This window comes from Platichthys flesus, chromosome 19 (genome assembly GCF_949316205.1).
Source record: "Platichthys flesus chromosome 19, fPlaFle2.1, whole genome shotgun sequence".
NCBI classification, from domain to species: Eukaryota; Metazoa; Chordata; class Actinopteri; order Pleuronectiformes; family Pleuronectidae; genus Platichthys; species Platichthys flesus.
Window position 1 is genome coordinate 9,073,205 of NC_084963.1, and position 17,929 is coordinate 9,091,133.

Here is a 17,929-nt window from a genome sequence, read left to right on the forward strand (position 1 = left end):
ACAGTACGTTTTTCCTCTTTAGCTAATATTTAATGTTCACAAGGCAAATTAATCAATCAGCGGTTCAAGGTGTCATATCATCAAACTTGCAGCTTAGAGGACAGATGTCTCCTCTGAGACGTATTTGTCACGAGGACACATTGTTAAAAATGCATGATGTTCAGTGGTGGTGGTGGTGGTGGGTGGGGGAGGGGGGCATCTCAGACACCAGGATATATGCACAGAATACTTTGGATATTGCTCAACAACCTGCAATCCCTCTTTGCACAGCAGCCTTGTCTCTACCATCATTATCATTTTACCCCAGTTAGAAAAACTAGGATGGAAGAGAAGGAGACTAGGGGGAAGAAAAATAAAAACAACAGAGAGGGAAGAGTAATGGAATATAAATCATCAGATGATCCTAATGCATGTCCTGCAGTAGGAAAAGTCGACAAAACAACACTGAGATTACCTCGTTCTCCAACATTACATCCCCCTCTGCTCCAAATCCACGTTCACTATACAGTTTTTCTCAGTCACATCTTTTTTTCTGTTTCTGTTCTCAGACAGAACAGATGTGAGATAGCGACCAACTCAAGCCGCTGCACCGCTGAGATTGAATCATTACTCTGTGATCACAACATCGTCGGGCAAATTCAACAAACAGCAGTACAGATTCTTTTACCCGCGGAAAACAGCAGGACAACGCTTTGAAGATTTCTTCATTCTGGAGGAAAGTGTGAACAAATGCAGAGGCTGAGAGAAAAACATGTTTTTGAATCCAATAATGTCCAGATTAGGGGTGAAAATGGCCGAGGAGGGTGATGTGATTTTGTGTTGAAACATTTCAGTTCTCATGTTGGCTTTTGAGTTTCAGGAGAAGTGTGATGCATCATTTACTAAATAGGATTGTTTTAAATTCAAGTTCAAATGGATCAGATTCCTCTCACTACATCTTTTATGGGTTATGGTTGTGAGTTGGGCCGTGTGTGTAAACTGAAGCAGTGATGACAACTAGCATTGGCTACTATTGATGTGGTTTGTGGTTATTGGTAATTGCTAAATCAATTTCTCTGTAAAAATTGATTAAAAGTCAAATGAAGAAATGTAATCTTAGGTCCTTATTAAGTTTCAAAGGCTCCGTCGCCTTCCTCTGAATCACTGTCGTCTTCAGTGGAAAGATAATAATATAATCTGTGACACTTTTGACAAGAACAACAGCTCAGATGACTCCTGAACAAAGTTGTTCACATTTAACACAGAGAAGCTGTTTGTGTTCATGCTCCACATCGTATTTCTGTTGTCAGGTCTCTGGCCTATAAGCTGGAGTGAGTGAAGGGTTCTTACGTCCCGTCGCTGTACTTACCGCACTGGTATGAGATCCGTCAGTTTTCAGCTACTTAGTAAATTTCCATCAAATACTTTAAATCAGTCTGGGTTTAGAACGCAGTCGTGAAGGCTGCACTTCTACCTTTTATAAGGTCAAACGTAACGATAACAACACACATGAAAAGTTCTGCACCTCAGATACAAATCCTGTATTCGACGGTAACATCCAAAGAAAAGCATAAGTGGTTCATCAAGATTCAGACTAATAATTTCTTGTTAGAAATATTTCTGAATGACTTATGTCCCGAGAGTCCCAGCAATCCCAGCTGACTTTAGGCAAGAGGCGTGGTACTGGTCACCAGTGTATCACAGGGACAAACAACCATTAACTCTCACATCCAAAAAATAACCCGGATGCAACATGCAACAACTGCATCACCGTGCTAACCCAATCATATCGCACATATTATGCACCAACCACCAAGTGTATCCTTGTTGCTGTGCTCAATTCTGCCCTATCATGCGGCCCCTTACTATTAAACGGTATTTCAAACGTGGAATACATGGAGTGTTTGTAAAAATACAACTTTTCAGATATAGAACCCACTTCAGAGCCTCCTCTGGTCTTTTCCATCACTTTTGTCCCTTGACATTGATGTCAAGGCCTCACCAGCCTCACATCAACTTCTCACACTCCTCACTAGAGGGTGCCACACACAAATCCAACATGGACACTGACACTGCGGAGAGGGTAAATCATTCCCCCCCCCCCCCCCCCCCCCCCCCCCCCCCCCCCCCCCCGCAAGGCTGCATTCCACTAAACTCTCCATCACACCCACAGCCATCATTTCCCTCTTCCCAGCTGCCACTGCTCTGCAAATGTGTGCATTCATTGCATGCGGCGCGTTTTTAAAGGGGAAATGAATGAAGGGATGGTAAAACACATTCTGTCTCTATCACCATAAAGCATCTGTTTACGAGAGTCGTGAGTGGAGAAAACATTTAGTGCACGTGTCATGTCTTTTGCAGCTCGGATCAGAAGGTGCTTTCAATGTGTTTAAGCTTGTTTACACGTTATATGTCATTTACACCTAGGCGGCTGTGAGTGGATGCTTTCATTGACGGCCATTTACATCAGGAAACTAGAAGGGGACTCATCTAGTGCTCTCATCCGACGAGTCCCCTCATGAAACCACATTCTAATTCAGTAGATCTGGATTTTGATTTGGATCTGCACTGAACTACAGACACTCATACCAATCCCCTAAACAGGCCTGATTGTTTTCATTGAGATCCATGAATTATGCTGGGAGAAATAAACGTAAATGTTGAAAAACACCCAATTTCCCACAATGTTAAATCATAAATTATAATCTAAGTTTCCTGAGAATCGTCCAGTAGTTTTTGCGTGATCTTTCAAAATAATTGACAGACACAGAAACACACAGAGGAAAACACAGATGAAAACAGGTATGAAAATTACAAAATAGGTTTATTCATATAAACAACTACAAAAGTCTAATAAATAAGGTTTTTTGGGGGGAGGAGACAATTTGATAAAGTGGTATTATATTATTTCACAAAAGCGATATCAAAACACATACAAACAGATGAGGCTCATCTGTATTCTTCGCACAGCTCTTCTGCCGCTGCCGAGGTTTATAGAGCTCGCTCTGTTTGTAAGAGGAGGCACAACTATCCTGAGATTCACCATGTTTCACATTTGGTCAAACTTACAAGTCTAAGTTTATCCTTCACCGTGCACTTGCTTCTCACACGCCCTCCCACACAGTAACGTCTCACTTGGCCTCTTATTTACAAAGTATTCTGGAGCTGTGAACACTGAGACTGCATAGATGATTCATTCACATGTTTCTTTTTATTATTTCAGGGCTCCCAGGGTGACCGAGTCCTTCCCCTCCGAGGAGTACGTGAGCGAGGATCGTTTTGCGGTGGCATACGAGGCGTAGGAGGAGGTGGCGGAGGAGGAGGGTAGACGGGGCAGGGTGGCGGTCGAGGAGGGGAGGCCTTGCGTCTGTCTGTCATGGGGGCAGTAGGCCGGAGAGGACGACCGGCCTTTGCTCTGCAGGCTGCTGCTGCTGCTGCTCTGCAGAGGAGAGCTGGAGGTTTTGGGGCCTCGAGTCAGAGACGACGTGGAGGAGCTGGAGAGGGGTGAGGTCCTCATGCCGTAGCCAAGAATGCCCGTGCTCATCAGGAACTCCCTGGAGCCGTAAGCGGGAGGAGTCGGCCCCCGGGAGCCTGGAGGCCGGATGTTTTCAGGTGGCAGACTCCGCCGGCTGGGGATGTCATAGACCCCCATGTCCTGGCCGTAGAGCGCCTGAGATCTGGCTTGGAGGCGCAGCATCCTGTCCCTCTCGTCCATCTCCCGCCTCTCGTGGATAGACGCCATCATGCTTTTTGAGAAGCTGTCATAGCGCGCAGCCGACTTCTGAGGTGTCATGCCCTGTGGGCCGAGGTCACGGAGGCTGTCGCGAAGACTGTGAGAGGTCAAATCTCGCATGGCCAGACCTGGAGGGGGGACGTCTCGCGATGATACGCTTTGGGAGGCAAGGTCTCTTGGCATCAGCCCTTGAAAACCAGGGGAGGGGTCTCTCTGTATGAAACCCTGGAAGGAGGGGGAGGCGTCCCGAGAGGCGAGACCCTGCAGAGAAGGTGAGGGGTCTCGGGGCTGAGGAGACTGTCTGTTGACGCCCATAAACACGGGGCTGTAGGCGTGAGGAGAGTGCCGCTGCACCACAGTCCCGTCTGCGCCCAGGGTCATGAAGTGAGCGTGGTAGCCAACCGGAGGGGCCCCTCTCTGAGCCGGGAACTGAGGGTCCGCCGGGCTGATGACGTTATCATAGGAGAGGCTGCTGTTGCTGCTGCTGCTGTGGCCGGACAGCAGGCTGGAGGAGGAGATGAGGCCCAGCGGAGGATTGGATCCCAAGCCGTCAGGTAGATGGGATTTGCCACCGTGGCGGCTGCTGTGCCTGAGAGTGAGAGAGCGGGAGTTGAGTGTCAGCGAGTTGAGCTGCAGCGAGCTGGAGGCGGCGCTGGTGTGGACAGGGACGCCCCCCCTTTGGCTGCCTCTTGGGCTTTCCCTGGACGCAGAGCGGAGGTCCGGACTTCTGCTGTTCTCCTGCTGCTCTGATGTCTTCATCAGCTAAACAACACAATAAGAAGCAGATAACAACATGTGTCAGATATGGATCAAAGTCCATGAACTGTATATTAAGAATCCTACAATCGCACAAGGTGATATCAGACTGAGAAGCACCTGCTCTGGTGGAATGGGAGATGATCCTCTGGATATGGCCTCCAGGACTGGCCGTAGCTGTGGGATTGTGGGAATGGATACAGGAATGATGGTTTTGGTGTGATGTCCTATATCGGCAAAAGAAGTCACATTGGGATTAATTACAGGCAATCAACACATTTATTTTTTTAAATCCACGAAAACAATCCAGCAATGACACAATAAAGAAGACATTTTGAAGATAAGGCTAAGGTTCTACTGTACCGTCCATGGCGGTTGGCTGGCTCTTCAGGAGGCCGTGCTCTGGTTTCGGGGGCAGCGGTGGTGGACCTGATGCTTGGGGCTGGATGTCTGATAGCTCAACAGCTTCTTCTGAGGTTTTCTGACGGGACACAAACAACAGAGGAATCAGGACAGCTCTCATTGTGTCCTGGTACAAATCAGTTTACATGACGCCTGAGAAAATATAAACGATCAAGCCATACTTTATTTTGGAGACTGTGTATCCCATTGTCTCTGACTTTCACTGGCATCTGCCTGTTGACCCCCGGCCTCAGGAACGGAGGCTGAACGTGGACGACTGTTTTCATGCGAGGCCGTGCTGTGTACCTGGTGTCAGGGGGCGGAAAGAGACAGCCGAGCGTCAGACCATGTTCCTCATGGTTTCATATAGCGCTGAAGATTATGTAGAAATCAAAATATGGCCCTCACTTTGGAGAGATAGGACTGCAAACCATATACTCCAGGTTGTTACAGCAACCTCGGGTGAAGGGATTTACTCCACCTTGAAACTTCCCAGTTACCTGCGGGATCATTAAGAGGTCAAATGTACCTGTTAGTTTTATTACGGCCCATGAAAATGTATTCAGTGTTCAGTCCAAAATATCTACTTTATTGATATAATTTACAATCTTAATAGTAAAAAACGGACTTGTTCGTTTGTGGTGCGTCCTCTGGAAACCAGGTACAGGTGGAATCCGGAGAGACCCAGGACCGGGATCAGAAACAGCCCTGATATACTGATCACGACCAAACTGGAGATACAGATCAGGAAGACTGCTTTGTGTTATTCACCATTGACATATGGAGGCGCACACACACACACACAGGCACACAAACACACACACACACAGGCCCATACTGTGAGTAAGGATACGTGACAGTGCAGTGCAGCTTCCATAACTCCTCCATGTGTTGCAGGACGTATATGAGGCCAAAGGTGAAGATGCAGATCATGTGAACTGTCAGCGACAACAGAAACAGGAAGAAGTAGCGGTAGTTGCGTCTCCCGATGCAGTTGTTCACCCAGGGACAGTGATGATCAAAGTCCTGGGAGGAGTTGGTGAGGGGGGGGGGGGGGGGGGGGGATAAAATATAAAAATAAAAAAAGGTAATTAGCCAGAGCCGGAAATAAAACATAACTCACTCATAAATGAAACAGTTTTGCTGCACAGATTCATCGCTGGCTCGGGAGTTCGTTGGAATATCCCCTGTGCTTTCTAAATACATTTCGTTTAACAGAGGTTTGCCTGAGCTGATTTTCAAATTGCATTTTCCGCAGCGACTACAAAGGATCGGAGAGAAGGATTAACCTGATTAATGAGAACTCTCTCCCCCTCCATCACACTCTGTCCATCATTCACTGCAGAAATCCCCCTTTATTGACTGTCCACACACACACACACGCACACACACACGCGCACACACACTAGCTCACGCACACTCTGCCACATTTCTCCCTGATCTTCCCTCCCATGCCTCATCTTTTATCACCGTCGCCACTCGTTTCTCTCGTTTAAATCCCTCCCCATGTTTGTCAGCACCCTCCCCCTGCGTCCTGTGCGACTTAATAAAAAAAAAACTCCTGTCACTTCCCCCTCGCTTCTTTAAATCTCTCCACACACACTCACCTCCACACAGTGGTCGCAGACGCTGCAGTGCGAGCAGCGGGGAGGTCTGTAGAAGTGGCACGAGGCGCACCACTTCATCCGCACCTGGACGCCCCTCACGTCCACGTTCTTGTACAGCGGGGCGCGGAACTCGTCGTCCTTGTCCTCGTCCTCGTTAGCTGGGGAACAGAGTGTGGAGACGTCAGGTTCAACGTCCACAAACTGTGGGCTTCTGCTCTTTGTTTGAATTTGTCATGTGTAGTTATATTTCCCCGCTGTAGGCATAATGTCACTTCGGTTACTGACCCATTGGGAGGACACCAGCATCCATGAAGGTTGCCATGGTGAAGTTGGCCAGCACAAAGAGGAAGAGGATGGCGCAGCATGGCGGCACAGCGGGGCTGACGGCGACAGCCAACCACGGGCATCTGAACACACACACACACACACACACACACACACACACACACACACACACACACACACACACACACACACACACACACACACACACACACACACACACACACACACACACACACACACACACACACACACACACACACACACACACACATGCAAAAATTAAAGAATGAAAACATGGGAAAACTGTTTCCTGCACTTTAGATTAGATTAGATTAAATTCAACTGTATTGTCATTGCACAGTACAAGTACTTGTGCAAAAAAAGGCAGTAAAGTGCAGAGTATTGTGCATATTTAAAGTGGAATGTAAATAAATAGATATGTACAGAAAGAAATATATATGGAATATTACAGTATTAACAGGTATTGTATGATATAATACCTATGAGCAGTAAGAAATATATTTGGAATAGTACAGTATTAACAGGTATTGTATGATATAAGAAGTATGAGCAAGATAAATATATAAAAATATATAAATATGAATATACTATAGTCTGGATAGTACAGCAGTAAAAAAACTTTCATCCGAAGCAGAGTTCACAATGATTCAACAGCGTCTCTGAGCCTCGCAAGTATCCATCCCTTAGAGGTTAATGTTAACACAAATCAGTGCCACAACAGAGATTTTAAGGGATAATCTACATCCCATTTATTCTGATGGGAGCGGTGAATCCCAAAAGTAATTGTTTACAGTGAGGGATAAGCATGTATTAGTGTGTGTTCACCAGTGCCCACAACAAGGGATTATTTGACTGGTTTCTCCTGGCTGAATGTTTCTGCAGCAGCAGCAGGGAGACACTCAGTGTATCTGTGTCCTGCCCACTGAAGCCGGGCAGGACACCTGAAGGACGAGTAGTTTCAGTGTTCATTAATCTGTTAAATATTCAATGGATTATGAATTCAGTCAGAAAACTGTGGAAAATGTCCTTCACATGTTCCTGAGATCGTGTTTTATCAAATTAACAATTAAAAAACCTTAAGATTTTCAAAATAAAACAGACAAAATCTGCAAAGTATCACATTCAAGAACCTTGGACCTGCAAATATTTACATTTCTTGTTCAGTTATTAAAAAGATTATGCGATGATTATTACGTGTATTTTATATGTTTAGATACTTGAATATGTGTCTGAGCAACGATATATAACTTTTTTTAATTGGATTCATTTTCAACTTCATTTTTATAAATTGATTATATATGATCTCATTAGTTCAGTGGTCACACATTACTGTTGTGTTATGTCGAATAAAAAGCCTTTGATAGAGTGATCAATATTTATAGTTTGAATGATGCTGTTTTTAGGCCGATACTATTAAGGAGATTTGTATATTTCAGGCGAAAGTAAATTCAGTCTCACAAAAAGCACATAACATTAACTGTATTGTGGATTTTAGTGTTTTTAAAGGATTGTGACTGGGACATTTTCCATGTTGAAGGACGTCTCCCTTCTCTCTGGTGGGTAAATTCCTGCAAGTTGGTGACACAGTTTCTAAATCATCTCAGACCTTGTTTTTTGTTTCTCTAATGCAATCACTTATTATAGCATGATAATAAAACCATAGATACCAATACACAGTATCAACCGGGAGAATTTATCGGCTTACTTTGGCCCAGAAATGTCACGTACGATTCATGTACAAATACAAATAATAAGGTTTGAGCAGGACTATAATAATCAGTGAAATTGCCACAATGGAGTTGACCGGTTAAAGAAAATGTTACATGACTGATGCAGTATCGATCTTTGCTTCCTGTCAGGATTTGAAGCAGTTCAAACTTCTGTATCCCGTAAAAGCTTAGAGAACCATCACTTATCTGCTCCAGTCTTCCTTGTGTGTGTGTGTGTGTGTGTGTGTGTGTGTGTGTGATGAATTATACTCAATGGGAGTATGATTATATCTCTCCTGTGTGAGATTAGAGGGAGGGGCAGTGTAATCAGGTTACAGTGGCAGTCAGAGAGGAAAAGATTCACTGGATTATATTAACAGTGTTTGATTGAACATCACATGTTTAACCTACATATTCACTGTATCGGAATTTTCCTACGTGAACGACCAAATGTTACGTTTGGTGAGTTGTTATTATCACAGGTGGAAAATGGATAATCAAACATCACGTGTTCTGTGTGTCAGAGGCCTTAAATGCAGATTTGCACGTTTGTCGATGTTTCACAGATGAAACATCGTCAAACCATGAAGACACACGAGAAGTGATTAGACACCAAATTTGATGAAAACCAAATCAAGACGCCTCCGCCTCTGTTATGCACTTCATCCCACATCAGCTCCAATCTGGAAAACCCTCTGGGAGATTTTAGGCCGCGGGGGGGAGGGGTGCCACCACCCCACTCCAGAGAGGCACGCCTGCTGATGCCGTGCCAGCTGCAAACCCAGTAATCCTTGGATTATGAACTCTGGATTACAGACCATCTCTGCCCCGTCTCCGATGGCATTGTGGACTCCTCACATTGGATGCGAAAACACACAGAGCGTGCAGCCGAGGCTCGCCGTGCACTGCAACACGGCACGCCACTGTTTTATTCTGAGATAAATCCAATCGATTCGCCGCCGGTCATCTGCAACGGCTGAACACTCCCCCTCGTAAAACACACGACGCCTCCCTCTGATCAGCGGGTTGAGGAGAAAATTGGAAACAGTACGAGAGTTTCTCCCAACAACTTGGACACAATGAAATTATAAGAACCTTTAAGAGGCCGTGAATGTGTGACAAAAAGATTAAGGACCATAACGTGATTCCCCCCCCCCCCCCTCCTCTCTGCTTGAGGGCTCCTATTCAGGATTTGTGTCCCCATTCTTCTCACTAGATATGGTCGTGTTTGACATGTGCTTAAACTGTCACAGCTGATCACTCGCATTCAACTCCTGGAGGTGGTCAGTTAAAAATACTCTTCTCATTATACTAAGACATAGAGGAGAACCACACGACAGTGAGAGAGAGAGAGAAACAACGGGATTTTCATCAATAAATTTGATGCAAAATTATTGGATGTTAGAGAGAGAGAGAGAGAGAGAGACAGAGAGAGAGAGAGAGAGAGAGAGAGAGAGAGAGAGAGAGAGAAGTAGATAGACAGAGAGATAGATGGATGGAGAGATAGATAGAGAGATAGAGAAATGGAGAGATGGCGAGATGGAGACATGGAGACATGGAGAGATGGAGAGATAGATAGATAGATGCATGATAGATAGATAGATTGAAAAGAAGATAGATAGAGAGATAGATGAGAGATGGATAGAAATGGTGGGAGAAATAGAGACTTAGATAGATAGACAGATGGAAAGATAGAGAGATGGATAGATGGATAGATGGATAGATGGATAGATAGAACGATAGAACGATAGAATGACAGATAGATAGAGGATGGGGAGTCACCCTCACTGGCCTGAGACCATCTGGAGTGCAGGCAGAGACAGTTCATTACGCTGCAGCGTGGCAGGACAAGCTTCCACCTAATGAAACAGGCCGAGCAGAGCTGTATTAAATCACACACAGCAGTAAGCTGCTCTCTCTCCAATCTGCACTCTGCTGTCCCACAGTGGGTCAGTGGCACAGCAGACACAACGCACAGTCGCTCAAGCAGCAAGTTCACTACTGGCTGGAAGCCAGGGCTCCACTTTCCGTGTGTGTGTGCGAGTGAAATATTCTCACAGCTACATAAGTGACATCACTGTCATGTGATGTGTCCGATTTCTAGACACAACATTAGCACAGAAAACACTGGTGGTGAGTGAACAGCCACTGGGTGAACAGGACATCTGCACATGTGCTCAACTGTCAGCGAGCAAAAACCACAGAGGTGTGGTGAGGTAATTCATTAATGGGATTAGCCCTCAACTGGACATTATGTTTCAATGCATGCAGGACAAGGAATTTAAGATTTAAACTAGTTATTTACATTTTTGGAAAATATACATTGTTTGTACATTTCAAATGTTAGTTTTGTGAATACACAGTTTGTTCAGCTCAAACTGCTTCACATGACAGTATCTGTGCTTCTACTCCCACAATTACCTCAGGAGGTTTATGTTTTCCTCTGTTTGTTTGTGTTCTGCAAAAATTAGCAAACCACTTTCCAGGATGTATTGTTCATGGGTGGGGTCTGACCAAAGGAAGGACCCATTTGATTTAATTGCAGATCTGGGTCAGGGGGCAAATTTTTCTCTATCTTTAACATAACAAGACTTCTTAGAGAATAATTCATAGATATGGACTCCAGCTTATTTAAGAGACTGATATTTATGAGCGTTTGGAATTTGGCTGCAGATCCAAATAAGAATCTGGATCTGGTAAATTTAAATGTGCTTTCATAGAGGACTGCTGGGCCTCGGTGGAGGAATATGCTCTTAAAATTCACCAGCGCACAATAAGGATTAGAGAGCAGCATAAGCGAGCACATTTCATTTCCAGTAAATATCTCTATATCCCATTCCTCTAAACACACAGTATCTTAGGTAGAAAAGCAAGATTCCCTGAGTAAATATGAATTAGCAAGGGACAAATTTCGTGCTGGCTCGGAAGTCTGTGGTATGTGTGGGCGTCTGAGTTTAACAATGCACGAAAAATCTTAAGCACCAACCCAAACAGAAGTTCACGGTCGGGGGAACAAAAGCAGGAAGCCGGTAACTGATGAATTTTCGCAGGCAGCGGAAGACAAAAGAGCCTCCGCCGCTCTAAAGGTCATTCTCTGACTCTCCCCGACCTGCAGCAGAAACAGAAATGGAAACGTGCTCGCTCGCACTGCTAATGCCCACACTCGGGGCCCACATGCACAAATACTGATGACTGCATTACCAGATGAAAGAAGCTCAGACTTTGAATATAAAATGTGGCTTCAGGGTTTAGAATCCCTGGTTTACTTAATCTGCAGAGGAGGCCTTGTTAAAAATAAAGGATCAAAGTGTTCATGAATATAAAAAGACCAACAAAAAAAAAAACGAAGACGTGCACTTTTCGGAGCATTAATATTGACACAGCAGCAGCAGCATGCACGTGAGTATGCAGGGGCCTCATTGGGTGGCGTCCTCCAACCCCTGCGTGTTCCCAGTGATTCACAGCGAGCGGGGCGGAGGCGAGGGTGATGTTATGGCAGATGACAAGTGGTGTCCTCTTGACTCAGTGTTACCGAGGCGGGGCTGAACGTGGCCGAGCGTGGCACCTGTCCATCTCTTGCCGATGCACGTGGTGGTGGTCATGGTGGTGGTGGTGGGGGGGCGGAGGGGGTCGTTCCAGCTGCAGCTGCTGGCTTGGCAGAGCGGCAGGATATCAAACTAATTATTACTCGTATCAGAAAACGGGTTTTATTCTCAGGCGGCCGACCAGTCACAGAGTTTCCTCTGGAAGGAAACATTTCCAACTTAAAAGGGGTTGTGTGTTTGAGGAACATTCAAGACAAGTTAACCTGTGGATGTTGGAGAAAAGTATTCTACTGCTTGGAGGTTTGACAGGGAGGTTTTCAGATATACTATTTAAAGATCAATGGACAATGGTCCAGGTGCATTTAGAGCCACGAGGTCGGACATATTCCAGCAACCCCTCGTCCCGTAAAACGCAGAATCGTTCCTTCAATCAGGCGCAGCGTCCTGATTTTGCTGGTTTAGCACTGCGGCTCCAATCAAGTCATCTCTCTTCAATGCATCGCGTCAGCAGGCCATTGATTTGATACAGAGTGTAGGAGGAGTTCATCGAGATTGGTCAACCTTTTTTCCGGCCTGTGGGAATTTCTCTGATTGCTAACCCCCTTTTCACCACTGCAGCAGGTAGTCAAATGGATTTTATCCTGATACATCGTCATGTTAAGGTTAAAAAAAAAGCTACTAGATTGAATATATGTAGAATTCATGAAGCAATATAACATATGCATATATATATATATATATATATATATAACATATGTATAATTCATGATGCATATGTTCATACATCAGCTTCCCACAAGCACATGTAGACATAAGAGAAACTCTAACAGTCATAAAACGTGTTAATATAGTAACTTTAATCTGAGCTAGATATATAAACTCCACACCAGCATCTAAAACGATTAGATCAATGTGTGCTTCACTGTGAAAGTCACTCCAAGGAGGTTACGTTAAATATCCGCTGATGGTACATTTCCCATGCAGATGGGGGGGATCACATGGCATCAGCCAGAGGATCCTAATCCCATAGTCCCAATCTGGTGTCAGGTTCCAGTGCAAACGGTGCACGGCTGGAGGATACGGGGAGAAACTAGGACAGATATGGCTGCCGGGGTCAAGGGTCAGCAGACTGGAATAGAGCTGATGAGGTGGGAGCCTTCAATCGGTAAGTCCATAGTTGGGGGTTTTCATGAAGAAATTAGGCTGCTATAATATCTGACACTGGATGGCTTGTCCCCCCCCCCCCCCCCCCCATCTCTTTACAGCTCTTAAGTAAAGGCTTTAAAATGATGTATATAAATCAATCAAACAAACCTATATTCATCGTTTAAATTGGATTCCGAGGCATTACAAGTAGTTGTATTTACTTATTAACCCCACGAACAGGTCAGAATAAGGACACCCCCTCACCAGGACGTACCATCGTAACCTCAATTTCTTTCAGATCTTGCAACTAGTTTAAAAACCCTTTTTTAGAGTGTGTATTTCATTTCCTGCTAAATTTGTGACACATGTAGGTCAATGCGATGCGCTCGTACACGCCGATTATCCCCGGGACTGTGTGTGCGAGTCCTCAGGGTGCAGTGCACTGGGACCAGCCCGAGCAGGGCTCAACCAGGTCAGATGTGAGTTGTGGTGGCTTCAACAGTGGGTGAGGAGGAAGAAGAAATGGTGCCCAAAGGTTTTAAAGTGATAGTTCACCCAAAAATGAAAATTCACTCGAAACAAGGTCATTTACACATCGTGTGTAGCCTAATTCTCCGCTGTGATCCAGAACATGGCTCCAGAGGACAACAGCAGACATCCAGGCTAACAACATTGTGTATATGACATTGTTTCGATGCCAGCTCTTACAGACACTGGAGCAGTATGGAGGCATTTTATATATTTTTTTCTGTTTTAATAATTGTATTGGATTTGGCTGCAACACGTTTTACCCCAGAAACTCCCATAGTATTTTGTGGACACTTCATCCCCTCAGCCATCGGCATAGTGGTGAGTAGATGAGAATTTTCAGTTTGAGGTGAACTGTCCCTTTAAGGCCGCTCTTACGTGCAACTTCTTGAAATTGATCAAAGGGAGATGAAGTAAAACTATTTATAAAATGAGAATACAACTTTAGGGTATTATTGAATTCATAGAAGATGATGCAAAAGACAAATGGAAGTCTGTAAAATGCAACACATCCCAAGCACAGCCTGTATCTGCATGGAGGGAGGCTGATGGAGGGAGAGTGATGGAGAGTCTGCAAGGACCCGATGGCTGGCTGTGGATTCTACAACAAGCAACAGTGCAGCGACATCAACTTTTCCCTTTCCCCCCGCCACTTACGTGAAGACGAAGAACAGGGAGCTGGAGCCGACCAGGAGGCAGGCGGCCGTGCACACCGGGATGAAGGCGCTGGGCTTCAGCGAGTCGGCGGCGGCGCCGGCGGGCATCCTGACCTCTCCTCTGCCTCCACACGCTCACCACCAGCGGCACCAGCAGCAGCAGCAGCGGCAGCACCGGCTCATTCCAACGAGGGCCACCGCACACACACCGGGGAAGTGTCGCCGAGAGAGAGCACCGAGAGCCGGGAGAGGAAAAACCATAGTCCTGTAGAGGAGGGGAGGATTTGAAGAGCCAAAAGAAAAGCCCGGAGCCGTGTGCGCGCGGTCCCGCAGCTCGTCCCTGTGAGTCCCGGGCGGCTGCAGCGCACAGATGCCGCCTCTGGTTTATCCCAAAGGTGGAGCTTTGACTCAGGAATGACGTGAGGCACCAGCACAGGGCTCCACTGACTGACTGGGATCCTGCTGAGCCCCCACACAACACACGCTGTTCGTATTTACATTCAAATATATAGATTCAAAAAGGCTTGGTCCTCCACCATTAGTATTGATCCAAGTTAGTAAGAGGTTTTAAATAATGTGCACAAATCTGAAAAAATCGAATCTGTTTTATCTGTCTAATGAACTGTAATATTTTTTTCAATCTGGTCACGTGTTTTGCACTTGTTAAGTAGAAGAGAGGTTTATTTTCTGTTTCTCACTGTTTCTTAAAGACTGCTTGGATGAGAGCAACCCAGCTTTTCATATATTCAACTGACATCTGTCCGTCAATAACACACACAGATGATCACGTGACATGTCACTAATGCACAATATGCATGTGAGTGGTAAAAAAAAAACATTTAACTGCAACAAACTTTGTCTCAATAAGCACAATCAATTCAAAATGTGTCTAGTATTACTATGATAATATATATTATAGTATTATTTTTCAATATATATATATCAGTTATTGGTGGAGGTTTGTTCCTTTATACGTTATACTACCTTGAGTCACGTGCAGATGTTACAGATGCTATTCAATCGTCTGAGACAGGAAGAATGGAAGGATATGCAACACATTAAACTTTTAAGTATTTATTGTATAAAACTACAACTTAGAAAACTAATTGTACTTCACATTGTGTTTATGTTTATATTTGCCCCCTTCTGTCCCCTATTGCAACTGTGGCCGGTCTCTCCGATCCTCTAATGAGCTAAATAATTTATTGCACAGTTATATTACTAAGAACAGATTAGGTGGCAAGGTTGTGGAGAAAATATTCTGCAGCATCATGTTGACATTTTCTTTTTCTTAAATGCACTTTTGCTTCATCACAAACCAACGCTTTATTAGCCCACTTACCACCTGCAGGAGGTTTGCACAGCATCTGGGTCTAAATCCACTTATCAATTACTTTTAAAAATCAAACTGCTGAAAGAAGCACCAAAACTTCTGCTGATGTCAGATACGCTCCAGTTTCCACAAGACTTAGATCTGAAAGACGATCACGATGTTTGTGTTTACTGCCGAGATGTAAAATCAAATGCTGTTGAATGGAGAATGAATGAAGCCTCTCACTTTGGTCAGCTGTTGGGGCTGTGATGAGAAGAAACCAGCTCCATCTCAGTGGGATCACCTAATTGAGGCTGCACTGGAAAAGAAAATGACAAGACAATGACTGGGACCGGGGTTGGGCTTCCTCTTACCCTCCTCTATAAATGTCAGAGGATCCAAGCATCCCACATTGCGAGCTGGGGAAAGCGGGTGATATCATGGACGCAGAACACTTGATCGAGTCCATCATCAGAGCTTTCATGTTTCTAGCAGGGATCCTGGGAAACAACTGGCTGGCGATACGCTCCCTGCCTGGTCAGAAATCCAGCATCCGCACCAACGAGCTTCTTTTCATCAACCTGGCCGTGTCCAACCTCATCACCAACTACCTGGTGGACCTGCCCGACACCATCGCAGATTTTGCCGGCCGCTGGTTCCTCGGAGGAACCTTCTGCAGCGTTTTCCTTTTTTGTGCCGACCTCTCCCAAACCAGCAGCATCTACACGACCTTCTTCATCAGCGCCTACTGGTACCAGAAGCTGGTCGGGTCCCTGAAACGCGGAGGAGCGCCGGTGCAGCTGGACAGCCTGTGTCTGGTGGGAAGTCTGCTGGCCGGGAGCTGGACGGTGGCCATGATCTTCAGCATCCCACATTTCTTCTTTGTCGCAGTCGAGGGAGCAAACGGGAGCCATGATGACTGTGTAGAGGTCTTCCCTAGTGCACTCGCCCAGCAGACCTACGAGATCTTTTATCTGACCCTGGCCAATGCTCTCCCTGTGGCCGGGATGGTATTTGCCAGCGTCCGAATTGTCATCACTCTGCTTCAAAACCGGCGACGCATACAGGGTCATAACTCTGACGCCGCCAAAGACGAAAAGAGGAGTACAGAAAACCGAAAGGATGAGAGATGTGACGGAACCGACTCTGGACCAGGAACCTCAAAAGATCTACACGATTCGGATTCAGTAAACATTTACAACGGCGTCCCTGCCACTTCCTGTCCAGATGGAGCACCGCCTGGTCCCAGTTCCCACAGTTCCCACAGCCCTCCTGTGAACAAGGATGTTCCCAGGCCCAACCAGCCGGCTAAGCCCGCTGCGAGCTCAGGCACTCAGGTGAGGGCAGCCAAGAGCGTGGTGGCGGTTGCCAGCGTGTTCCTGGTCTGCTGGCTGACTCATCTGCTCCTGCGCATCACCAACACCATCTACACGTCCTCGATGGTGGTGGAGGTGGCCAGCTACATAGCAGCCTCCTACACCTGCATCATCCCCTATATCTTCCTGCACGGTGTGAAGAAGCTTTGTTGCTCATGTAAAAGGTAAACCTGTGTGACAGGCTTCTGCACGATGAACGCACTGTGATGTTTCTCCTCATCCGATGATTAAAGTGCTCTCAAAACTTCTACGGTTCGTCTCTGATATCCACTCAAAGTTCTAAAAGAAAACTAAACGTGTCAGAGCTTGGAAATGGGCTTTCTTCTATCATCTGTTAATCCTCAGAAAACATTGTCATCTGGGGTTATTTTAGAATAGATGGTCGTCTTTATCCTTTCCACAGTATTTAACTTCTCAACTAGAACGACCCTCGGACGGCTTTTTTCCATACATGATGTAGTTTGTGCCATATTTTTCTGTGTCCTGCTACAGTTTCATACTAAACCAAAGTTCATAAAGTTTTTACCGTCCAGGCAGACCGTGAGCTGGTATGCAGTTTTCTCTTACGCGAGAACTTCACTCTCTAGTCTGTAATCGTAAATCTGAATCTGTTGCGGTTGATAACGACCTTCGAACATGTACATCTGAAACCTCGCTATACCCGCCATAGATTAAATAAAATCTTTGTGGAAAAGAAATGGCTTCTTGCTTTGGCCGTGTCCCATCCCTCCATAAAATTGCATTGATATCGGTTCTGTATTTTTTTGAGCAATCAGCTAATTCCCAAACAAACGGAACCTCCTTGGAGGAGTTCACTATTAAAGCCCCTGAACCAAACATTGAGAGGGTCAGTGTGAAATAAAGGTCATTATAA

At 45.5% G+C, this 17,929-nt stretch overlaps 2 protein-coding genes across 2 annotated transcripts; one reads left to right on the top strand and one right to left on the bottom strand.

Moving 5' to 3' along the window:
- Positions 1-2,838: 2,838 nt before the first annotated feature.
- On the bottom strand, positions 2,839-14,806 carry zdhhc8a (zinc finger DHHC-type palmitoyltransferase 8a). Its single transcript, XM_062412228.1, has 10 exons — positions 14,369-14,806; positions 6,763-6,884; positions 6,478-6,635; positions 5,724-5,896; positions 5,499-5,601; positions 5,279-5,370; positions 5,053-5,176; positions 4,832-4,949; positions 4,589-4,695; positions 2,839-4,474 (listed from the first exon to the last, which is right to left on the bottom strand). Exons 1-10 carry the CDS (start codon positions 14,473-14,475, stop codon positions 3,194-3,196), a joined length of 2,385 nt encoding a protein of 794 aa, XP_062268212.1. The 5' UTR covers positions 14,476-14,806; the 3' UTR covers positions 2,839-3,193.
- Positions 14,807-16,119: 1,313 nt separating this feature from the next.
- Positions 16,120-17,261, top strand: LOC133974601 (rhodopsin). The gene has a single exon (XM_062412230.1). The coding sequence runs from the start codon at positions 16,120-16,122 to the stop codon at positions 17,221-17,223; it is 1,104 nt and encodes a 367-aa protein (XP_062268214.1). The 3' UTR covers positions 17,224-17,261.
- Positions 17,262-17,929: the final 668 nt, after the last annotated feature.

Excerpts from the sequence above, each read along its gene's own strand:
- zdhhc8a (XM_062412228.1), bottom strand. The coding sequence starts at position 14,475 with ATGCCCGCCGGCGCCGCCGCCGACTCGCTGAAGCCCAGCGCCTTCATC. Across the intron at positions 5,602-5,723 it reads AAGCTGCACTGCACTGTCAC|TTTGGTCGTGATCAGTATAT; the intron begins GTATCCTTACTC and ends CTGTATCTCCAG. Across the intron at positions 4,475-4,588 it reads CTCCCATTCCACCAGAGCAG|CTGATGAAGACATCAGAGCA; the intron begins GTGCTTCTCAGT and ends TGTGTTGTTTAG.
- LOC133974601 (XM_062412230.1), top strand. The coding sequence starts at position 16,120 with ATGGACGCAGAACACTTGATCGAGTCCATCATCAGAGCTTTCATGTTT.